The sequence below is a fragment of the Platichthys flesus genome, chromosome 3 (assembly GCF_949316205.1).
Source record: "Platichthys flesus chromosome 3, fPlaFle2.1, whole genome shotgun sequence".
In the NCBI taxonomy this organism is placed as follows: Eukaryota; Metazoa; Chordata; class Actinopteri; order Pleuronectiformes; family Pleuronectidae; genus Platichthys; species Platichthys flesus.
Genome location: NC_084947.1, coordinates 22,874,984 through 22,899,389, shown reverse-complemented (window position 1 = coordinate 22,899,389; position 24,406 = coordinate 22,874,984). Strand labels below are relative to the sequence as shown.

Below are 24,406 nucleotides of genomic sequence, written 5' to 3'. Positions count from 1 at the left end.
GCCATTTGTGTATAGAAAGAGGCTGGTATCTTAGGACGACTGCTCCTAACGGCTAGTGAATAATCACATTGATCACCTGATGTTTTTGTTCTCACTCGTAACGCACTTTCTTCTTCTGGGCTGGAGACATCCCTCTCCATCCAGACCAGAAGGGGGCAGCAGCGGCGCAGCGGCAGCCGCAGCCTCCTTGAAGCTGGTACAAGGTGCGGCAGAGAAAAACAGAGGCGACAGCATCGCTAGCTCGCGGCTAGTTCGCCTGACGTTTATTATTTCAGTCCCCGCTTCGCTCCAAAGATAACAACGTTGGATGTGTATATTTTTTCTTGAGTCCAATGTTTTAGTAGATTATTAGTTTGTCCAAAGCGTCGACGTGTGGCTCGAACAGAAGCAGGGGTCACATCCACATCTTCACCCTCAGCCGAAGCTAACGTCAGGTAGCCAATGCTCGGATAGCTAGCGGACTAGCTTTCACCACTGTGTTAACGCCAAGACCCTGATTTGACTCCCGCGCTGCAATGGCTGATGTTGACAAGCTGAACATAGACAGTATCATCCAGCGGCTTTTAGAAGGTAAGCGGACGTGGTCGGTTGTTAACATGCTGATGTGACAGGCGAGAACAGCGGCTAAAGCGCCACTGGCGCATGTTTGTCAACATTTTGTGGAATAACTAGCCACTAGCCAGCTAGCGTTATTTATTATTCAACTCTGCTAACGTCAGTTTAACATAACGTGCCTATTGGTTGGTAATGTTAATGTAATCGAAAGGACATCAATCACCCGGTCTAACACACATTTGATTACACATGCACAGACACTCACGGAATCATTGCGCAGTCAGGCGCCTCATGTAGCTCACTGTATGATCACATTTGGCCCAGCACACACTCAGCCCGGAGCTGCTGTGTACCAGGCAGTGTAAACTTAAGCTGGGCCCGTGTTCGGCTCGACAGTGTGTGTGCTGACTTTTGTTTGTTGTCCTGCTGCAGTTCGAGGAGCAAAGCCTGGCAAGAATGTGCAGCTCCAGGAGAACGAGATCCGCGGATTGTGCCTCAAGTCTAGGGAGATCTTCCTCAGTCAGCCCATTCTTCTGGAGCTTGAGGCCCCGCTCAAGATCTGTGGTATGTATGGTTTGTATGTGTGTCCGTCAGAAAATAATGGATGAAAACTGTATCTGTAATTTATAGTCATGTGAGAAGCATATCTGGTTTCCTTTCCAAATGGAGACGATTACAAATTATGACTCATAAGTCAACTTTGTGTTATTCGATATTAAGTTATCCTTGTGCTTATAGGTGACATCCACGGGCAATACTATGATCTGCTGAGGCTGTTTGAGTATGGAGGCTTCCCTCCAGAGAGCAACTACCTGTTCTTGGGCGACTACGTGGACAGGGGGAAGCAGTCTCTGGAAACCATCTGTCTTCTGCTGGCCTACAAAATTAAATACCCTGAGAACTTCTTCCTGCTGAGGGGAAACCATGAGTGTGCTTCAATCAACAGAATATATGGTTTCTATGACGAGTGTGAGTAATATTTACTTAAGTCGGTGACTAAAATGTAATGTGCCATTGACAGGATCAGAGTTTTTAATTCTTATGTTGTATAAGTGTGCTGATAAGTAAAATATATAAAAGTCGTAAAGGCGTTACACATACTAACATCGATGGAAGAAGTGTTAGTATTGTTATGAGATAACAATACTGTTATGAGATAATAATACTAATATCTGTCTGTTTTGTTGTCTTGATGTTTTAGGTAAAAGAAGGTACAACATCAAACTCTGGAAGACCTTCACAGATTGTTTTAACTGCCTCCCTATCTCCGCCATTGTTGATGAGAAGATCTTTTGCTGCCACGGGGGTGGGTTCTTTTTTTCGGGTGTTTTTTTTTTCTCCCCTCAAATTGACAATAATTCCACCGTTGTTTAGTTTCATCCACAAACTTTCACCCTTTGTCCTCAGCTGTTCTTATTTGTCCTTCAGTAATGCTGTTTTGCAGTTTTTGAGTTGACGTAGGCTTCACGCACGTGTAATGGCTGATGACCTCAATATCAGTATGTTTATTTGTACTTTCCCTGCTGTTCCATCTAGGACTGTCACCTGACCTTCAGTCCATGGAGCAGATCAGACGCATCATGCGCCCCACTGATGTGCCTGACCAGGGTCTGCTTTGCGATCTGCTCTGGTCTGATCCAGACAAGGATGTTTTGGGCTGGGGGGAGAATGACAGAGGTGTATCTTTTACCTTTGGCTCAGAGGTGGTGGCCAAGTTTCTGCATAAACATGATCTTGATCTGATCTGTCGTGCCCATCAGGTAATTGCAGTTCTCTTTTCCATGGTAAACAGCATTGTGATTATGTAACAGGGCTCTGCAATGGTGGGTCATTAGACACTGATACACTTGATTCAGGGAAAGCAGTACGTCACACATTGTGCAAAGAACTCTATACACACTGTGTACACATTGTTTCCGAGGCTGGAAGAGAGTAAAGGCTGAAAAAATAATAGACATGATTTTGTCTGGCACTAAGAACCCCTTCTGAGTTGTGTAACCTGTCTTTTCTATTCTTATCTCACCCTCAGGTCGTTGAGGATGGCTACGAATTTTTTGCAAAGAGGCAGCTTGTCACTTTGTTCTCAGCCCCCAACTATTGTGGGGAGTTTGACAATGCTGGTGCTATGATGAGCGTGGATGAGACTCTCATGTGCTCTTTCCAGGTGATGTCTCCACTTGTGCATCATTGGTCAAACATAGCATAACTGCTAATACAACATTCATTGAATAAAAAGAAAATCGATTTTGAAACTTATTTTGATCATTCAGAAATGTAATAATAATTCACAGCACATATCTCAAATATTTTTTCTTGAAATCTCACCCCCTCAACTCTGTATTCCTTTTGTAGATTCTGAAACCAGCTGAGAAGAAGAAGCCCAACGGCAGCCGTCCCGTGACTCCACCTCGCAACATGGTCACCAAGCAAGCCAAGAAATGAGGGGCCGTGTGTGGAGGCAAATCTCCGGAGTCCCACTCCTCTGTTCTGCTTTCGTCTTCTGCATTCGAAGGATTGGTAATTCTTCATGCTGCCAATACTGAAACGATATCCACTCCTACACGATGAAAGCAAATATTTTTGTTGTTTTGTCCACAGGGGTAAATTGATATGTCACCATGAAAACCTCAGGTGTTTTGCACTCCATTTTGCAGCTAGTCTTTGCCACATATGACTGTTCAATCAGGAAAATATAACAATATGGCTACTTATGCACAGGAATGCCTTGTTTGAAGCTGTGCACAATTTTTCCAGTTTGTTTCATATTTTATTTTTAGTTTGTCAACTCTTTCCTCATTGTTAACAATGGGTATTAAAGGTTATAAAAGCCCATTGGGGAAAGTCACAAACACCTGTTTACTTCGTTAAACTTTATTTACAGTTATTTTAGTCTGTGTTGTAGAACATAGACTTCACATTGCATCATCACATTTTTAAACAAGTCTTGTGCTAAATTAATGAATAAGAAAGCACTCTTGTAATGTCTAAATCTTTCTAATAAACTTTGAGTGTATTTTAGGGGGAAATTGGTATCTGGGTGTCTTTCTTGTTCCTATGCTACAATGTTTGTTTACCAAGAACCCTTTTTCTCCACAATTTTATCTTAGATCTGACAAGAAACAAACTCACTACAGGGTTCCTACGGCCATGAAAAACCTGGAAATGTCATGGAATTGTTAAATGTTTGTTTCCAGGCCTGGAAAAGTGCTTGAAAATAATTAAATCCCAAAAGTTTTGGAGAAGTGATGGAAATTTGTTATATTCATATTTTCATGTAGTTCATTTACGCTAAGTTTTAAATTATTCATATGCTTTTCAAAGAAATACACTGAAAATATAAGCAGGCATACTCATAAGACACTATGCCAGGGAAGTGTAGATTTAACCATGCTTGGCTACAAATGGAAAAGTACATGCCACGGGTAACATGGCAGAAATTAAAAAATATATCTTCTTTTTCAAGTAAATGAAAAGAAATTACAACACTAATGGATATAAAACTGTAGAAGTAATAACTTGTAACAGATATTCTGTTACAAAATATATAATATAATCACAGTGGACTGCACATCTAAGTTTCCCAAGACCCCTCCATGTCAGAGGGGGCTCTTGCATCAGACAGAATGTATTCTGCAAAGTACAATTCACACTGTTAAATAGGTGAATTATCCCAGAAATGTTATTTGTATTATTTTTCTGGAATGACCGGTTTTCTTTTATTATTCATATAACACACAAGCTCATTCTCACGTCCTGTTTTCCCCTCTGTTTGAAACTGTGCGTTTTCTTTTCATTAGTTTCCACCCGTGACACCTCTCAGCACATGGTTTTATAAGCTGTGAATAAGATGCGACTGAATAGTGTTACGTCCTTATAAGGAGCGTGGGTTGCGTAATGTCGTGTCGTCACAGCGGTCACAAGACCCATCAGAGAGAGAGAGTGTCAGCGGAGGTGAGGGGAGGACGGCTGTGTGTATGTCCCAGAGGCTGAGCAGGCAGCGTGGCTATGGACAACCAGCACCTACTGCTCTTCTGGAGCGGACCGGGCGACTGTTTCCTCTGAGACTCTCGGCTTTAGTGTGACGCTCCCCCGCGTCTCGTGTTTACTCCACCCGGGGGGAAGAAGGCTCGTTGTCTCGGTGCGTGGCGGCTGCTGCCGGCGGCTGTGTCTCCGTGTGTAGCGCATCCTCCAGCCTAGGTTAGCGGGTTAGCTCGGTACAAAAACACTGCGCTCCCCGTCGACGCTGAGCTAGCAGGGGCTGATCGCTAGCTAGCTCGGCGGTGTGCTGGTGCGCCCAGGGGGATGTTGTCCGTGCTGTCGTACGGGAGACTGGTGGCCCGAGCTGTCCTCGGCGGACTCTCTCAGACGGACAGCCGCGACTACAGCCTGGTGACGGCGAGCTGCGGCTTTGGGAAGGACTTCCGGAAAGGCATCCTGAAGAAAGGCATGTGCTACGGGGACGACGCGTGCTTCATCGCCCGACACAGATCCGCAGATGTTCTTGGTGAGTTGTCTTTGTTTAGTTTCGCTGTGGAGACATCAGCCAGGCATCTCTCTGTGTTCAGTCTGTGGCGGAGGGGACAGGTCAAGGGTCACCGCCTCCAGCCCAGCTCATGTGCAGAGTTTGGGATTTAAATGTATTCCTAATTATGTGTTCATGTGGGTGTTTAGAATCGCTTGAAACACAAGATTTACTGCGGTTTCTTGACCATAGTACATTGTTAATGTCTACATGTTATTGATCTTGACATGTGAGTGCGATTTGTGTCCAATCATTTAGTGTGGCCCTTGAAAGATCATATCAACTTCAAATGGGCTTGATAGGAACAATGACCCGCAGCCCTATGTTACCTAAAGGCAACAAACTTTGCTTTATTTGTTGTTGTCCCTTATCTTTTGAACATTTTGGAGATGCACAGCAAATTTCACTGCACAAACAACAATGACACATTCTATTCTCTACTGCTAACATCACTGCACAGTTGTTGTACAGTATTGATCACCTCCATCACATAGACCCTTGTAGTAATCAAACTTGACCCTGAACATCTGAGCTCATTCCTCACACCAAAGGTTTTCAGTAAACAACAACTAAGCGAGGCCTTAAAGTCTGCAGCATTGAAGGTTGAACTAAGATTAATCCACAGAAGCCTTTAATCTCACATAAACAACCTGCTATTTAATATCTCTGCTAATCTATTTTACATTTCTGCACACTGAGTTAATCAAGACTCGCGAGGTAATATGAAAACAAGGGGATTGTTTACATCAGGTGGTTTCTCCATGTTTTTTTGGAGGGTGGATTAGTTGCAGAGTTGCGTGTGTGCTCTACTGGCAGCCCTGGCTCTCTGCTACATTCTGCCACAGAGGAGACGCAGTGGGCCATCCTTGTATGGTCAGCGAGGCAGATGCTGGCGTCCCGCGAGTAATGAGACTAAAGTTTCCTTTCTAGGCAAATCTTGGACCCGGCCACAGGCTCCTCTGGGAACACGTGAGCCTATTAGCTTTCAAATCAGACAATTAAAGAACATACTTCTGTAGAAAAATGAGACGAGGGGTTCAATTATGAAATTTCTGCTTTTAGCTGAGGGTGCAGAGTTGAATGTTTCAGGAGAGGGTGAGAGATAATGGTATTTGTTGGCCTGAATCGCAACAAAGGTCAAGTGGTTTCTAATTACTTGAAAAAGACCTCCTGCATTTTTAATTATCCCCTGTAAATGACCAGTGGGACTTTATATAGCATAACCAGAATTAACTGAAAGCACTACAGGTCAAGACCCTGCTCACAGATGCAGGTGGTTTCACTCAGTCTGTGTCAGCTGCTAATTTTAAGAAAGAGTTTTTTGCGTACTGTGTTTCCCTTCGCACGCCTGTGAAAGTTTCTGTTGTTTTTCTGTGTTGTGCAGCTGCGTGGGATCCTTCTTGTGTCTCTCATGTCAAACTTGTCTGAGGAATGTCAACAACGGTTACTCTAGTAATCTCTCATTTCATTCTCATTTTCACTTTTCACTTCACTTTACTGTCCCAGGCACAGGGAACATTTGGTTCCCTGTGCTGTCACAACATTCACATTGTGTAAAATATATGATAGAATGATGGAAGCTGGGTTTTTAAAAGTAAATATAGAGGAAGAAAATATTAGTGGCTGTCATTTAATCAACACGTTTCTGTGTTATGATTTTTTTTTTTAAGGTGTGGCAGATGGGGTAGGTGGCTGGCGAGACTACGGCGTGGACCCGTCCCAGTTTTCGGGTACGCTGATGAAGACATGCGAGAGGCTGGTGAAGGAAGGTCGCTTCGTTCCCACCAACCCCGTGGGAATCCTCACGAGCAGCTACTACGAGCTGCTGCAGAACAAAGTGCCGCTGCTGGGTGAGTGAACAAAGTTTGGAGTCCACTTATATTAGTTTTAAAACACATTAAAGTTGGGAGGACTGAAATACTCAATGTTTCTGAGAATAGATCCTATAAGTATGATCTGGTACATGTTCACTATCTTGTACCTCAACACAGTTTCCAAGGCTTCTCAAGTCTCATTTTCTGAAGCATTCGCTTTAGACATGTTTTCAATTGACCGCAAAATCCTTGTCTCCCCCCCCTAGTACCGTTCACCTGGTTTAAATGCTCACTAAACTCGTGTAGAGCCTCCTGAGCCATGCACTCTGCTGGAAAGTGTATGCCAACCTATGCCTGCGTATGAAACCGTGCATTTTCCTTGCGGATTGGGTCGGAGTTCACTACTTAGAGTTGGGTTGTTTGTTTCCGCCTGTTCAGATTAGAGGTGGTTGGATGGAGATTTTTGCTACATGACTCAGAGAACAGCCAGTTCCGATTAAGAAATCCTGGGAATGTCCCAAGTCCCTGCCTGCCCCGTGCAGTTCACTTCCATGATCCCTTTCCTCCTTTGCACCACTTCCCGACAAAGATGCATGCACAAACACGAAGCATCAACTGAAGGAGTGTTTATACTACCAGCGCTCTGTCCTGGTAAGTTTTCAGTACTTTTCCACCCCGTTATCACATGTGCATCAGGACAAACAACACTGCATTGTGCTGCTAACTTCACAGCCGAGGGAACGTTCTTGAGGCTGGCGGCGTGTGTAATTGTGCTGAGGGGAAACAGAGGAGACGGGAGAGTGAGTCACCGTGCGTGAGAGGTTTTGAAGGTCGCTCCAAGAGAGCATATTTCGGAGTGCCAGATGAATCAGCAGCAGGGTGTGGCAGCACGCTGTCCTCCCGCTCCACCAGCTCATATTTCCTCTTCACCATCTCCCAGATGGTGGAACTCCCAAAAACAGATACAAACTGCTAGTTTGTGTATTCAGCTAACTTCAGTCGTCAGTCTCCCTAATGCATCTCTCTGAGGATCTGTAGAAAGTCAACAAGAGGAAAAGTTTGGGTTTATTTGTCTTTAGCTTTTTTCCTTTTTTTCATTTCATGAAAGGATAGACTTGAAATGTTCTGGAGGTATTGTAGTCTTTATTGATGGGACAAAAAAGAGCTCTGCACAGCTCACTGTCAGAGAGTCGAATAAAGTCAGCGCGAGAGATCGGTTCAGAGTTACTGGAATGAACAATTTGTATTAAGCGGCTTTTGATACTACCTGAAAGAGATGGTTTATGTTATGGTGACACTTTTACTATGACACTTGGATGAAAAATGTTATTAGTAACACTTCCTTTTCCTCAAAGTAAAAACCCCTCGACTCGCACATAGACATTTTACTGACGCAACTTTTGTTTGATCATTGGTGCAGCAGTCAAACGTGATTTGTCCATCCTGACTGGTTCCTGAACTGTACAAGGAGATGCATGTTATAGAAACCTGGCTTGGTTGTGGTCTGCAGTTAGTGCATGATAGTACTGGTAATCCCATCTGTTCTCATTTCAAAATGACATACAGTCATACAGTTTCCCAGTGCTTTAAGATTTCTCATTTCTGTTTTTCAGTTGTTACAATCATCTGTATCCTGCCAATGATCTACTGATGAGGATTACAGCCTATTGGCATTTTAGTAGATTTCAAACTTTTGCATTGAAATAGAAAAGTAATTAGTGTCTCTGCTTGATGTCTGCAGGTAGTAGCACAGCCTGCATCGTGGTTTTGGACAGACAGAGCCACCAGCTGCACACAGCCAACCTGGGAGACTCAGGCTTCCTGGTGGTGCGGGGAGGGGAGGTGGTCCACCGTTCAGACGAGCAGCAGCACTACTTCAACACGCCCTTCCAGCTGTCCATCGCTCCCCCCGGGGCAGAGGGAGCCGTCCTCAGTGACAGGTGAGACACCCGACAGGGGGAACTACCCTGCATCTGCTATAGTCACAACTTAACTGAACTTGGTCCATTGATCCGTTCTCAGACATGAACTCTTGAGAATGTTCATTGAGGTCTGTTTTACTGTTGGCCGACGCAAACACTCGGGAGATTATCCAGATTTCAATGCATGTCTGAGAGCAGCTTTGGGGTCAGCAGATGCAGAAGGAGCGCATGTACTGAATAGTTAATTGAACAGTGGATGGACAATGTATATGCATTCAGCACAGCAGATGTGACAAAGCCCAACCTATAACAACACACATCACGTGCACACAAAGACAAAGGCTCTTAGCTGCAGTAAACTGCCTTTCAGAACATTGAGTCCCTCGCATGCAGCAGTGTGTAGTGAAAGTAGCGACACTGCTGTACTGTGTTGAGCTGAGAGTAGCAGTGTGTCAGGGGGCCACGTGCTGCGGCGTCTCGATAGCGTGGCATGCCAAGCGGCAGCAGTAGCGGTCAGCAGGGCGGCTGCTGGATGTTTGCCAAGCTTTCCCTCTCACCCTGGTCAAAGTCTGTGTGGCCTCATGGGTCGAGTGAAGTGGCTGCAGCCAATCCTGCACCAGCGCCCACACCTTTTCATCACTCTGTCACTAATTCAGGTTAACTATTCTGAGCCTGACAGAAGATGAACGAGAACTTAGTGTCGAGCGTTGATTTGATTTCTTGTAAATGGCCCCAGTTTAGTTTCAGCTGACGCACAATGAGTTCCAATGGCTGTTGTGGATTTAATTAGATTCTTTTTCATTTTTATGCTTTAGTCATTTAGTTGAAGGATTTAGCGCAAGAGCAGATTAAGCTTTCAGACTGAGATCACTATCAGGGCAGCCAAAAGAAGAATCCAGGGGTCAAAACCAAAGTGCATCCGTGTCCTTCCTGCGATAGAGGGAGGATGTTGATGTCACAGAGGGAGCCTCTGACAACATGCTAATGAAAAAGAGATGTGTTTTCAAGCTCAACATGCAAATGTTTAAGTTGTCCTGCAGTATTGTTGTGAAATGTATTTACGTTGTTTGGTCAGAGAGTAAACAACCTTCTTGTTAGGACTGGAAATCAGACATCACTGCAGCACTGTGTTTTGAATTATCAGGCAAAAAAAAAGAAAAATGATAAATACTGAGTAACATGAGTAAGACTAAAACACAGCTTGGTTTCTAACTCCATCCAAACCAGATGTCCGATCTCTCAGTGTAATTATCTGTGTTTTTAGATCATTAGAGTCACAAGATACTATAGCTCAGTGACAGGTTTAACAATGGGTGACAAATTCAGACATGGCAGCTAATTCAGTCCTTTTACAACTGCTCATAAAATGTATAAACTAAAAAGGGATATTCTCCATCTTGTCCTATGTTCCAAAATTATAAACAGATTCTGCATGTGAATATGTAGAATCTGTAGGCTTCAGGTTTCTGTTTCTAGTTTGACCAATCACAGTACACTAAGAGCCCCAAAATATTGGGTTCCCCTATTGTGTGAGCACTAGTCTTGTTCTAGTCTTTTGTTTCAGTTTTACCAGAGTCCCAGGCCAGGCTGTTTCTAGGAGCTGTGGCTCCATGTGTCTTGATGCAATTTGATGACAGTTTGTACTGAATGATATTCGTGACTGATGAGGGGCTGTGCAGCAGGGCCAGGGCTTTTTCCAAGAAGAAAACTTGACACTGGCAGACTAACTTGGTTCCTGCCTCCATATGTTTGTTGCTCCCCTCCTCATAATGGACGATAGCACCTTTTATTGGACCTGGGTGTTCTTTCCACAACCGTCATGTGATGATTCCTGAATTAATCCTCATTCAGCATGTGATTAGGTTTCCATAGCGAAAGTGGAATATCTGCAGCAGGTGGGAGTCCAGCCTGTCTGTGTCGGTACATTCTCCTGTGGGGTAGAGTAACCTGCTGTAATCAGTGAGCATTCCTTCAGAATAAGATAGGCTGGGTCAGAGGCTCGTGTTACTCTACCAAGTCCAACAGGACCGATTTCCTGGGAGAACATTTCCAATTTAATAACACTGTTACCAATATTAGAGCATTGCATGTGATCTCAGCCTGACTCTATTGTGTCATTGCGTTTAGCCCTGACGCTGCCGACAGCTCCTCCTTCGATGTCCAGCTCGGCGACATCATCCTCACCGCCACCGATGGGCTCTTCGACAACATGCCTGACTACATGATCCTGCAGGAGCTGAAGAAGCTCAAGGCAAGTCCCAAACAGGTTTGCAGGTGGGAGTGGAATCAAAAATATGTCTGGAATACAAACATCACGCCTGCTTTGTTTTTACTGCTCCTCAGAACTCAAATTACGAGAGCATCCAGCAGACGGCCCGCAGCATTGCAGAGCAGGCCCATGTTCTGGCATATGACCCCAACTACATGTCGCCTTTCGCACAGTTTGCCTGTGACAATGGACTGAATGTAAGAGGTGAGTGTCTCAGGTCCAGGTGAAGCTAATTGACACTGATACTTGTTTTTGATTTGGATTTTTTATTTAATCTTTATTTATTCAGGCAGTCAAAGATTTTTGTCTTTTTCAAGAGACCTGAGAACAGGAGACAATCACAATCAGCATATTGATACAACAAAGAGTTGTTTAATAGAAGCAACAAGGACTTAATTAAAACTATTTTATCATGAAAAACATCAGATAGCAAAGATCAAATCACCATTATTCCATTCAAAAGGTGCATAATACCTGAACCCTGTTCTGCCAACATTAATGCAAGAGTAGGCAATGTAGTTACTGGATTGTGACCTAGTGCTCTTCAAAATGTCATGAATTGAGTGGAAAATATCACATAACATGAATAGTTTTTAGTTTTGAAACGTATGCATATGACGAGCCCCTTCCTAACAGCACGCTGCTTTTTATTGTCCAGGAGGAAAGCCGGATGACATCACGGTGCTGCTGTCCATAGTGGCAGAGTACACTGACTAGACTCTGCATGGAGCTGTGACGGGGCCGTCTGCCTTGGCAGGTGATGAACTACTTTGATTCCTGCAGGTCAGGATGAAGGACTAACGTCAGATGCTTTCCTCAACCTCTGCTGGTACAGCTCTGCCTCAACTCCTAACTGGCAACCCCCCACCCTCTAAAGAGAGTGTGAAGGAAAAACCCTCCTACACACCAACTGCAGTGTGCTGCTGTACATCACAGAGCTGCTGCATAAAGAGGAGCAGAAGCAGGACATATCCTCTTGGCCCGGCTGCAGCGTTGGCATCTTTGCAGTGCTCCAGTGCTCAGTGGATAATCCCATTGGCCGAGATAAGTAGACGTTAGGCATGTGGAAGATGAGGATCCTGTCTGACGAGGATAACTTTTCTCTGGGCAGGGAGGCAGTGGAGATTCAGTGGAGGTTGCAGACTGTTGGAGCAGTTCCCACACACTGGGCTTTGACACCAGTAGTGTCAAAAAATTGAAATGCACAGGAAACGGCAGCATTAGGGCTCAATAAATGGGAAGACTTGTGCAAGTGGCTGTTCATCAAAGGGCCTGGAACCTTTGCATGTGTGTGCAGGGAGCATATGTTAGATAATAGTATAGGACTTATGTGCTGTTATGGGATGTTTTGTAAAAGTATGCAAAAAAGTAGTGTATGTGACGTTTCTACATGTGTGGTTAGTTGGGGCAGGTTGATCCAATGAGATTTCATTAAAAAGATCAGCAGCTGCCTTTTCCAGACCAGTGAGTTCACGACTTGCATACATTTTGATATTTCATGGGAATGATATTTCTTTGTTGACGAATCTGTGGAGATATATTGGGTCAAACTGATGCCCTCCCTTTAATATCCCAGCTGCTGTTGCTGAAGTCTTTGCTGTGATGACATGTAATGTGTGTGTGAATGTTTTCTGGTTGAATGTACTTGTGTGTATGAAGGATGTGAAGGCTACAGACTTCTCCATATCCACTGGGCTTAATTGGTCTTGCAGCCTTAAAACGCACAAGCTTGAAAAGCATATCTGAAAAATGGCTCCATATAGCGGACGTGGTCATGTGACCTAATGTATTTTTGTAACCTGTTCGTTCAGTGGGGTTGTTGAAATGTTCGGACTGATCACCACATTGCAGTAGCTTTAGAAACTTGTTCACAATCAGTGTGGTCCCCTCTTCTCTCTCCTCTCTGCTGTAGAGCTCCAGCGGCACATTCATAACGTCAGGTCACTGCAGGTTTTAAGTGAAAAATGTTCATAGTGTTTCCATTACATCACCACAGATTTGCATTCTGCATCTCCTACACTTCTTACCCACAGTTAAAAAACATTTCTTTAGAAAATCCATATTTATTCTTAATGTTCTGATGATAATGTGCCTTGTATCAGGTGTCTGTGATATTGGCAGAAATGTCCGTAATTCTTTGAAATGCCCGACCCTGTGTCAGGTACAGAGCCTGAAACTGTCAAAGTAACAATAAGAGACCAAACAGCTTTTCCCATCATGCCCTTATGTCTTTACACTGGGCGTTTTCATCTACAGCAACAATCATCATTCGTTTTTCTCTTGAAATCTGCCGCTCTGTCTGCACTCGGTCCGGAGCTTAGGAATAGTGATAAAGCCATTCTCCCCTGCTTAGAAAATCCTCCACATCACTGTTTACAATCTGCACAGTCAAAAGAGCTGTTTCCTGGCTGAGTCTCACGTGTTCACACCGGGAGACGGCAGATTCAGACGTCTCTGTGAGATGAGGCTGACGGACAAGAAAGAGCTGATTTGGACAGAGGGAGCAGCTAACGCTTAAAATGTGAGTTTGAACTGTTAAAGCACTGAAGACAATCTAAGTAGCCTTAATGATTTTATAGAGCAATTCTCCCAGTCAGATCTGGTGGTTCCTGCTCCCTGACTCTTCCCTGTCGTCTCCCTTCCACCACATCTCTCTGCTTTGTTACTACTACCACAGCATGGACCCCACTGTATCCAGATCTGTTCTCTGTGAAGAAGCATTTTCAGATCTGTACAATATATGAATAAAGGCTATAGTATTTATTATACTGTTGTGTTTGGTGTCTTTCATGTCAGCGTCAACAGGCTGTCCGGTGCATGAGTATTGCGGAGTACATCAAAGAAGTATTTTTTCACAGGCTCAGATTACATGCCTCTAAGGCTGAATTTTCCCATCATCCCATCTGTCCCATATAACTCTTCATAGTGTGTATTTCACTGAAGTCAGCCCAGTATAAGATCAATGTTAATAAGGTGTGTGTACTGTGTGTGTACTCCAACAAGCCTCAGGCAGTCAACAGACAGGTGTGGCATCTTCACACACTGGTTATGTTTTCACAGACGATACTTAATTGTTATGACTCATGTATTTTACACAATGAAGCAGACAAAACAAATTAGTTGATATACACTTATTACAAATAATCATCGTAAAAAGATTCTGTCATATCCAACTGGACATTTTGGGGAACCTGAACACTGAATATAATTGAAACATTTAAGCTAAGAACAAAACGCCTTCAACCATTGTATATGTATTATTTGGATATATTAATATAGTTGAGCATAACTTCTGACTACAGTTGAATTGTAGGGTCTACTTTTAGGTCGAGATGAGGAGGTTCACATTCCTTCACTCTCTTTTCACAGTGAAGGGCTTCTTGTATAGTCTCTCTCCAACTCGTCTTCTGTGTCACTGTAACAAGCCAGAACAGGCAGACTGACATCACAGCCATCGTCGTCCTGCTCTGACGCTACAGCCCTGAACAGCAGGGAGCAGATCTACAGAGGAAAACAGATGACACATGTTATTTTAGCAGTATTCTATTATTTTAGGACTCCATTGCCTTACTTTTCCATTTTTTATGAATAAAGTTTTCAAAGAAAAATCCAAAGATGACTAAAGGAAAATACGAGTGCTTGGGTCACTAGAAACTGGTCTGAGAAGATAATATTCATGTTGATGGGCCAACAAAATCTTAATATTGCCAGAGCAAAACATTCAGAACATTAACAGGTGTCAGATATAAGATCTATAGTAAGCAGTTTGGTCAAGAAAAGAAAACCACAATTTTGTGTTTGTCTCTGATTCCAACAAAATGCTTCACGTCATAAGATAGATCTCTCACATACTGTAAGCCTGCTCATCTTGGTCAGTAGTGAGGTATCATGGGTATACTTCCCAGTAGAGGTCAAGAAAACACTCCACAGTCCCACGCAACCTGACAACACTGTATAACATCAAGGGTATAGGGACCACTTCGATTCCCAGTGAAAACAAAGAGGTAACTGGAAGCCTTTGTTACCATGGTAGACACAGGAGTTGCCTCTTCGGGTACGTCTAGTCCATGAGGATCGTCAGCTGAAGACAGAAGGTCCCTGAGAGCAGGTGGGTTGATAGGGCTGCCCTGACTGGATGGGATCAGCTCCATCACAGCAGGAACATTCTGTGACTCCCTGCTGTTTCCCTCATGAGACACCACAGGTAGAGCAGCAACATCTGCACATCTGAGAACACACACACACACACATAATGTCTGTGGCAAGAGGTAATGATAGGTTCCTGAGCAGAGGAGAAATAGTCATAACACTGTGCAAGGTAAAGACGGCTCTGTTCCTCTATAGACTTTCCAGTGAACACAACGCAGTGAGTCTCAATGGAATTTGATCCTGAGGATGTGGATTATCACTGAGCTTGGTGAGGAGTTGTGAAATGAGGTTTATAAAGGCACGACTGATGGAGGAAGAGCAGATGGTGGTAATACAATTAACTGAAAATAAGAGGCAATGAAAAGAGGAGAAGAAATTTCACAAGACGCTGACAAACATGATTGTTAACAACTTCAACCAAAAATGTGTGTTTGATTTAAATACATATTCAACTGTGTTCTTCTAAATTATGAAAGTATGTTTTGTTTTCACATTTTAGTATCTGTATGAGGAGTTGAGTAATATTTTGATAATAGAATTGTCAAATAGAGTGACTAGGAGGATGAATCTCTACCGATTTGAGTATCGCTATTAACATTGTGTGATGATGAATATTTACTTTCATTAAGACCTTCGTGAAAAGAGCGTATAGTTCTCAGCATGTAGTCATCAACTGATCCTGAAAGTGCATGCCTAGCGCTCGCTATGAGCAAACATAATAAACCACCTCTGTGCATGTAACCACCCTACATGTCATCAACCTCACAGAGGCAACCAGACCAGAGGTTTGAAGAGGAACACAACAGGAAGAGGTAAAAAGTACGTGCAGTTTTAAACGTCTCCAGACTGTCTCTGGCTTCATACTTAACAAGGCCCTGAGAAAGAAGGTGGGAATGGGTGGTCCCAAGCATGACCTGAACAACAAGAAAACAATGCATTTGTTCCAAAACAGCCTTAATGACTCATGGCAAAACATAATGGAGGAAAGGAGTGCAGGTGAAAGACAGGAGCACTGAAACGCTGCCTGTGTTGTCACACCTGCTCATCAGGTCAGTGATGTCCCTGCAGTGTCCCAGCATTGCACACAAGCAGAGCAAACTACAAATGACCCAGATGTTCAGCAGGACATTGGGGATTGGGGTGACCAGATCCACCCAGAGTGCAACGGTACAGGGGCTGAGAGAGGGTTAGCAGAGCAGGACAGTGACGTTGGCAGAACAGCCAACCAGGCTAGCATAACGGAGATGAGGGGATTACAGAACGTCAACCAGACAGGCTTCTAACCCCACACGTCCTGGGCTTGCCCTATTTATGTCTGTCACAGACACAAGGCTGACTGAGGAAACACTATGCCCTCTTAGGAAGCTAAAAGCAGCCAGTGAGGGCAAACTGCCTCAGCTGGAGCCAGGAGAGAGGCTCAGGTAGAGCCCCTGTGGGAGGATTGGATTCTGCTCTCTAATAGATCTGAGAAAGTCGGCCTGCACAGACTTCAGTGGTGACAAGGACGATAATCTGGTGAAAATGACAATCAAATAAATCTTTCCCTCATCTGTGCCACTGTGCTGAGGGTATAGCAGTTCACAGTTATTACAGAGAGGATTAAAAGCATGTGGCTAGAGATGATAGTGTTAGTTACCTGGGTGAGGTGGGGGCCGGGGGGCTGACAGGCTGTGAGGGGCCCATGTTTTCAGAGTCCATCAGAGTAGCCAGCAGTACAGTGGCCTCTAGGACCATGTCCTCCATGGAGAAACACACAGGCCTGCAAAGCACATTAATAATACACTGACGTATCTCTGACTGAAGCAGAAACCTTTTAAATCCAACTATATCCAATCACCAGTATCATTCACGGTTTTACCAGCCACCAGCAAATCTCTGTATAAGTGGTCACTCAGAGAAAGGACTGGTAATATAATTAGACTCATCTGCCACAGTTGAAATTTAAAATGCCATGAATTTTGAGGTTGTCTGGTGTTAATTACGCACTTGAGTGCCACACACTGACGTTGGCCTCTGTAATTTGAGATACAAATGCCACTCAAGTTATTCACGATGGCAGAAAGGCACTTACTTCCCTGCAGCAGCAAAGTGGACGGACACTGGGAGGCAATGTGACTCCGCAAAGGACAGAAAACCCTGGAACAACAAAATGGTAGAAGTTCCCTGGCATGAAACAAGGATGTGATTGTCACCAATGTAACATTTTAACAGTTGGTCATCTTCAAGCAGTGATGTGACTTGTTTACAATGATCAGGCTAAAGAAAAATACTAAAGATTGAATAAATTGAAGGCGACTAAAATTCAAAGCCTGGTATGTAATCCATTCAAACCCGATTTACCAAAACCGAGACTCCTCTGAAGGCTAATGAGGACCCGCACAGCAGGACGTCCAAGAGACATTCCAAGACGTTAGGGACAAGAGCTGAGGGTGTTAACGCAGGTCATGAACTGGACTAACTCAAATGCTGTTTATCCAAGTTTCCAAATGACCAACCAAGCTCTTTTTCCTTTGTTTTCTAAACTGGCACAGAAAACATTTGGACACTGCAACAGACTTTGAATTAATTAGAACGCCACTCTGTAAATTACATTATGTTTCTCCAACATGACATGTTTTGGCCACGATATAAATAGTTTAAGACTGATTTAAGTTGAACCAGCCCGGTTACACGTTTCATTGTGAAGTAGCCATTTGTAGCTTTTAGTTTCTAGAACCTGTGAGTTCAATTACTTTTTCCATGATGTGGGTTAACATGCGTCACTTAGGTCACAGTATCTTTGCTGTAAAGATGAGTCACATGGCTGAGGGGAAAAGTTCGCATGAAAATGATATATGCAGACACTGCCACAGAGGCCTTTTGACACTTGAGTATCAGGAGAAATGAGACCTGTTAGACATGAAATGCTCCTGGTTCGATAGTCACACACACACACATACACACATACAAGGATACACACACACGTCATTTTTTCATGTGACAGGATAATGGGAGCATCCAAAAATAACCCTGTTACCCTCAACTCCTTCAGACAGAAGGTTATGTCTGAGTCCGCTCCGACCTGGAAGGAGTCAAACTCATCAGGGTGTAAGGACATCTCAGTGTACATCGTCTTCATGTGATCTGTCACAGGGGAGCATCCGAGGCAAAAAAATATAATTTGTTTGTTTGAATAATATGATATTTGCACTACAATTAAACTTGTCAATCTCAAAACTGGTGCAACACCAGTTTTATCTTGGGCCTGAGCCAAATCCGAGTGAAACATCAGCTCACCGTTTCCCGCCTCCTGGTAGTTTCTCAGGGTGAATCTCAGAGGAGTGGCAGACAAGGTGATTTCCTCCAGGGACACTGGGAAATGCAGCACCATATCACTGAGAAGTCTGCAGAGGTAGAGAGCAGAACAAAAGCTCTCAGAATCAAACTCGGAGAAAGATCAAACAGGATCTACTGATTGAGGATGGTTTTCCAAAGACTAAACGCTATTAATGTGACGAGGTATTACTGTTTATGTCCTTGTTAGTCTGGTTGATTAAACTGGACTGCACTGAACAGAAGGTGCATGTTTTAGGGGATTCATCTGTCGGCCGTCAGTAAAAAACATCCTCTCTCTGCCTAGACTGGACTGCTGCATCAAACTGATTCGCACCATACATATTATTAATAACACAGTAACTCTATTTGATTTTTTACTTGATTAAAGATGGATTTTTATAATTTATAAGTCAAAACTATTTGTGATCGCGGAAAGGACATGGGACTTCTCAGTGTTACCTAAAAAAACCACTGCACCTTTGAAAACATGGGAAATGGGTTTGGGCACTTCCTTTCAACAGCGTGATTGGGATGAAATGATTGGTGTTACTAAAGAGATCTCTAGAGACATCAGAATGAGCTTAATACAATTTAAATACCATCCACTGATACAACTAGTGCCCTAGCAGGTTATTCAGACTACAGCTATATGTTGGAGATGAAATAATACCTTATGCATTATGGCCATGCCCAAAGAGCCGTTTGGTCAAGTATATCACAGAGATGCAGGAATAGATTATAAACTGTCGAGACAAGTATCAGGATATGCAAACGAGGAAATGGAAAAGTTGCAGAAGGCCCATTAATTCAGCAGAGGGTTTTCAGAGCTGGGTGGGGTGATGGCTTTTGAAAGTATATAATATTGACTGATAAGCCAGGTTGAAAAAATACATAAATGGAGAATGTTGGTACGATTCCCCTCAATACAGGGGCCTGAATGAAGACAAGCCTTTTATTTGTATGTGCTGTTATCAATTGCAAATATAACCCTCTGAGCTGTTGGCAGTTTGAATGAATATCCAAATGAATGTGAAGGAATGGATGTGACGACAGACTTGAACCCATAGACCCTATTTGAATGTTTATTCTGTCAGGACTACAATTTCCATGTGACAGTGGTACAGTGGACATTGGACAGATCTACTGGACATCTTATATTTTCACACTGATGTCCTCATTATCAGTCAGACAAAAGATTTTCTTGTATATTTTGGTTTTTTAGGGTGAGTATGGAGATTATCTATTTGCTGCTGATATTAAATTTCTACTCTGTGTGATGCTGATTCGGAAATTGTCGTGAAAATATGAAAAGTGAAAAAGGGTCCTATTAAATGGGATGTGGCTTTGTAGTTTATGTGAAGGGCTGGTAACAGGAAGTGCAGGTTCCAACTTGATAACAGTGAGGTGCTAACCTGGCAGGGGCCTTCAGCACATTGGGGCAGAGGTGTGAGGCGAACTTCGCCTGCAGAGCCTCACTCTCCTGGAAGCGGAGGCTGTAAGTCTTGGTGATGCCTGTCACAAAGGCAGACACATTTGCAGCACACTGCCATCAAGTGTTGACAGTATGTAATACAGTGTCCGCAGCATCGTGTCAGTGTGAATAGAGGTCATTTAACAAATTTTGCATTTCAAGGAAACTGTTTCTTGATAGGCAATGAGGTCTGAATAAATTCTCTCTCTCTCTCCCCCCCCCCCCCCCCCCCCCCACACACCCACGGATATCTGAAGGTACAAAATGTAGTGTTACGTACCATGTTTGCAGAAAAACTGGATTACCACTCGGTCAGTGGGAGTGCTGATTGTTATCTGACATCGTTCCACATTACGCTCAATGGCAGTCAGACACCGGAAAAGAGGTAGCACTGACTTGAAAACAAAAGTATAGAGATATTAGATAAGATGATCATCGCTGTTTTAACACTGTGGTAACACACTTTTTTGAAGAACCATATCACATCATCATATGACATAACATGTTCAGTTCTGGTTTTGTTAGACCTCCCCTACTGACTGCATACCTTAATGACCAGTTTGCATTTGATGGTTTCACGGGCCGGCTCTGAGCCAGATCCCAGGCTGTAGTGTTGGAAGAACATTGGCGAGAAAAGGAAGCAGGCATATGCAGAGTGAGCGGCGTTCACTGATCTCAGAGCCAACTGTGGGACAGAGAGGTTCAAAGTAGGTGTTCGGTAATCTGAGAGGGAGAAGGGAGGTGGCAGTCACCCAACAAATAGAAGCCTGGTGTCTAACATCCATCTTGTTTCGAACAGAAGGGAAGGGGAGAAGGTAAAACCTTCTTCCTGTCAGGGTTTAAGAATACTTCCAGTAACAGTTGCTGCTGCTCACCCCTTTAACCATAGGATCCAACCACAGATCTTCTCCAATCCGTGACAGGGCCTGAACAGCTTTTCCAAAAACTGCAACACAACAAGGTGTCACCACTGTTGTCATTGTAAGTTATTACGGTAGATTAACAAGTTCATTACAAATTAGTAGTTTTTTTTCCAGAAGAAATACACACACAAGTGCGTGCGCACACACACAGTTTGACCATAGTTACTACTTTCCTAACCCATACCCTAACCTTAACCCTAACCTCAACCTAAACTTAACCTTAACCTTAACCTTACCTTAACCCAAACCCAAACCATAACCTAAATGTAACCTCAACCTTAACCTGAACATGAACACACAGATACACACTAGCAACTATTTAGATAGCATAACTACTAAGAAGCTAATTTAAGCTACATTAGCTGAGCTAGCATTGCCTTCAATCTTTAAAAATGCTTCAGAAACCTTATTAGCTGCCACAATTCATTTACAAGTTAATAATTCACGTTAACATTTGTCATACTGAATTTCACACTGTCATATTATGATAGTCTTGGTTATTTCTACCTTTTACACCATTTCCCTCAAGGACACACTTCATACTTGCTGTAAATCAACCAGGAGCTCAGAGAGCAGATGCTAACAAGCTGTTATGATAAATAGCTTAGCTGAAGCAAATACATTCATATTGACATGAGGCTAGTTTAGCCTGTAGAGGCTCAGTCACATATAGAAATGTAATAATGTATTAACCTTAAGCTTTATTTACTGTTTTATTTGACAGTGACCGTCAACAATGTTCAGCACCAGATAGCATAAAGCTAGTAGGATATGTTATAGTAAAACTGTACAGAAGAAGTTATTAAACGAGCTAACTAGTAGTAGGTAGCGCAATAAAATATTATATGTAAAGGTTTAGAATCACTACATAAAAATAAATAACGTAGCAACATTAATTCATGAAATATTGCTTCCTCTAGTGAAAACTACATCATTCTTCATTTCCATTTTTAAGAACTCAGTGACAGTAGAATATCCAATTACACAATCCAATATTTATTATTGTGTTATGGATGATAGCATGTTAAAGAATAACAATAACAATAACAATTTTAAAGACAACTACAACTAAACAACCCACAAACAGAAGTAGGACTGTGAAGGCAGCAGCTTCTAATATGTGGAGTGTGTTGTATGAAACCACGCCTGCACACCATTCTTTGTAAGGAGGACATTATGAATTCATATTTTAAAAACTGTGCAACCAGACAGGCGTGTTGGTACAAAGATCAACATGAACCCTCATCATATAAGGTCCTTAAAGCCGGGTTAAACCATCCGCCATCATATCCCTCATCGGTGGACTATTCTGGGAAGTATGACATCAGGATTGGCTGTGCTGCTGCTCCTGCTGCTGCCTTTCCTCTGCCCTTGTGGCTTCGCCCTTGCCTCCACATCCTTCCCTGCATCCTGTGTAAGTGTGCTGCTGTCTCCACGCTGATGCCCCCTCCTGAAGGAGGGACTCTGACCTGGGAGATAAACAAAACACAACATGAGGCTGATGGCAGCGGTCGAAGTTAAACGTCTGGGACGTTTGGATACTCACCTGACTGGACACAGGAGTGCAGCACATTGAGATAGTGCTGCTTCATCTGGCGTCTCATGTGCTCGGTACTGTACACATTAGCTATGCTGCAGAGGAGGCGTCTCTGTCCAGCTGTGAGGGCAGGGTGCTGAGACAAACACGAGAACTGATGTGATGGCACTGATCTTGTTGAACGCGACAAATATCATAATGATCTCATTTAAACCATTTTATAGACATTTAACATGACAAGATGAAAACTGAGCATCTGTTCATGCGGTTACCTGTAAGAAGGGTGCAGACATCACAGATTTGGACATGTGTATTGGCTTCATGTGCTGACCGCCTGCAGGCACATGTGTGTGTGTTCCTCTGCACATCTTTCTCCCCTGCTGACCTGGGGAACACTCCAGGCCTGGCAAAGGCAACAAGTCACAGACAACGCCTAATTTCGGACTATTTAGATTATCTGTAGTGTTACTGTGTTTAAGCAGTGGAGTTTAAACATATCACTACTGGAAACGATTTCATTCCAACCATTATTATAGCATATATTATAGCGAGATTATGGGTTTACTGGATTTCATCAGGTAAATGTATTGGTAAGAACAAACATGTGTCTGTTTCACTTATGTGAATTTACTACATAAAAAATGATTTATTTTTGTCTTTACAATTCTGAGGTATTTAAACTTAACCTAAGCATATTCATTTTATTCTGATTTATACTTTCACTCTGATATATATGCAGATGAAAACGCACTATAAAGATTTTTGTTTTTGTGCTTAAAACTTTATTAGATAGCATGATTAGAGTGACAGAAAATGTAATAATAATTTATATTTTTTTTACAGGACTTTTCTTTAAAATATTGCTAAGTGCTTTACAAAGAAGAAACAAGACCAGACAGGTCGATCAAATTGAGAATATATTGGAGAGAGGAGGATGTTGTTTAGTAAACAGCCTGGGTGAATTCGGCTAATACCAGGGATCCGGTGCTCAGGTCAGGTTCGTCCATGTGTTGTGTTCCCTGACATTCTGTCTTTTCATGCGCATTTATTCTACATCTGTATTTTACTAATACAATATTTTATATTTCTCATCCAGATGTTAATATCAACTCCTAGAATACGATCTTTGTTAACAAATATGCTGTGTATTAAGTTCTTGAAGGTAGCTACACCTCAAATAGTTACTGCATTAAAATGCTGCTTATGTGTTTTTGATGTACCTCAAAGTAATGCTCCTTTGTTTATATAATATCAAGAGCCATTTTACACAAATGACACTTTAACTTTACTTTTAACCATAATTATAGTAAATTTCAGTTCACCATTTGAATACTTCCAGCACATTTTAAGAGCATTGCACTGAGAATAAAAGGTTTGGATTATTCATTAAAGAGAAAACAAACACCTGCAGTTGCTTTTATTCCACATTAGAATCATCCATTTAAAATTCAATAATCAAGACAGGTTTATTCTATTTACAGTTGGCATTTAAAACAGGGGTTTGACTCACCCTCCATGTAACTCTTGTTAGACTCTGCAGACCTAAAAATAAATATTTTCACCATTTGAAAGAAGAATAAATCTAAATCTGTTATGTTCATCCCATTAGTTCTCGTATTGTTGTCTTACCTCATTAAAATGTGACCACTTCCATTTTTTAACAAGCTTTCCTTTTTCAGGTGCTCGACAAACGACACGCGCTTCCTCATCGTTTAATACAATCACAATATTTTCTATGGATATATCAGAGAGCTCACCCACACCGTGATCAGCTCAGTATGTCGCAGCCAGCAGAGCCCATTAGTGTGAAATGAAGCCAGCCCTGACACAGGACACTGTTCCCAGGGCTCCAATTACAGAGCAGAGGTCTAATACACTTTAGCCCAGAGCATGTTCTCATCTAAAAGCACAAACCATATTACAAGCCCC

General features: G+C 42.8%; 3 protein-coding genes across 3 annotated transcripts; 2 read left to right on the top strand and 1 right to left on the bottom strand.

Annotated features, from left to right (window-relative positions):
• The first annotated feature begins 192 nt into the window (after nt 1-192).
• Nucleotides 193-3,581, top strand: ppp1cc (protein phosphatase 1, catalytic subunit, gamma isozyme). Its single transcript, XM_062384740.1, has 7 exons — nt 193-570; nt 988-1,119; nt 1,294-1,524; nt 1,757-1,861; nt 2,092-2,315; nt 2,585-2,719; nt 2,908-3,581. Exons 1-7 carry the CDS (start codon nt 516-518, stop codon nt 2,995-2,997), a joined length of 972 nt encoding a protein of 323 aa, XP_062240724.1. The 5' UTR covers nt 193-515; the 3' UTR covers nt 2,998-3,581.
• Nucleotides 3,582-4,477: 896 nt separating this feature from the next.
• Nucleotides 4,478-13,850, top strand: pptc7a (protein phosphatase targeting COQ7 a). Its single transcript, XM_062384738.1, has 6 exons — nt 4,478-5,059; nt 6,748-6,927; nt 8,633-8,831; nt 10,941-11,064; nt 11,157-11,286; nt 11,741-13,850. Exons 1-6 carry the CDS (start codon nt 4,858-4,860, stop codon nt 11,797-11,799), a joined length of 894 nt encoding a protein of 297 aa, XP_062240722.1. The 5' UTR covers nt 4,478-4,857; the 3' UTR covers nt 11,800-13,850.
• Nucleotides 13,851-14,193: 343 nt separating this feature from the next.
• Nucleotides 14,194-21,481, bottom strand: rad9b (RAD9 checkpoint clamp component B). The gene is made up of 11 exons (XM_062384673.1): nt 21,448-21,481; nt 20,893-20,987; nt 20,565-20,702; nt 20,298-20,412; nt 19,959-20,058; nt 18,508-18,614; nt 18,248-18,354; nt 17,303-17,367; nt 16,868-16,990; nt 15,108-15,309; nt 14,194-14,583 (listed from the first exon to the last, which is right to left on the bottom strand). Exons 1-11 carry the CDS (start codon nt 21,479-21,481, stop codon nt 14,446-14,448), a joined length of 1,224 nt encoding a protein of 407 aa, XP_062240657.1. The 3' UTR covers nt 14,194-14,445.
• Nucleotides 21,482-24,406: the final 2,925 nt, after the last annotated feature.

What these genes read in the sequence shown, in the direction of transcription:
- pptc7a (XM_062384738.1), top strand. Translation starts at nt 4,858, where the DNA reads ATGTTGTCCGTGCTGTCGTACGGGAGACTGGTGGCCCGAGCTGTCCTC. An exon ending in CAGATCCGCAGATGTTCTTG is followed by an intron (nt 5,060 to 6,747) that starts GTGAGTTGTCTT and finishes TTTTTTTTTAAG; the next exon opens with GTGTGGCAGATGGGGTAGGT. An exon ending in CAATGGACTGAATGTAAGAG is followed by an intron (nt 11,287 to 11,740) that starts GTGAGTGTCTCA and finishes TTTATTGTCCAG; the next exon opens with GAGGAAAGCCGGATGACATC.
- rad9b (XM_062384673.1), bottom strand. Translation starts at nt 21,481, where the DNA reads ATGAAGTGTGTCCTTGAGGGAAATGGTGTAAAAG. An exon ending in TGGATCCTATGGTTAAAGGG is followed by an intron (nt 20,703 to 20,892) that starts GTGAGCAGCAGC and finishes TCTGTCCCACAG; the next exon opens with TTGGCTCTGAGATCAGTGAA. An exon ending in CCAGTTTTTCTGCAAACATG is followed by an intron (nt 20,059 to 20,297) that starts GTACGTAACACT and finishes CCTTTGTGACAG; the next exon opens with GCATCACCAAGACTTACAGC.
- ppp1cc (XM_062384740.1), top strand. Translation starts at nt 516, where the DNA reads ATGGCTGATGTTGACAAGCTGAACATAGACAGTATCATCCAGCGGCTT. An exon ending in GATCTTTTGCTGCCACGGGG is followed by an intron (nt 1,862 to 2,091) that starts GTGGGTTCTTTT and finishes TGTTCCATCTAG; the next exon opens with GACTGTCACCTGACCTTCAG. An exon ending in TGATCTGTCGTGCCCATCAG is followed by an intron (nt 2,316 to 2,584) that starts GTAATTGCAGTT and finishes TCTCACCCTCAG; the next exon opens with GTCGTTGAGGATGGCTACGA.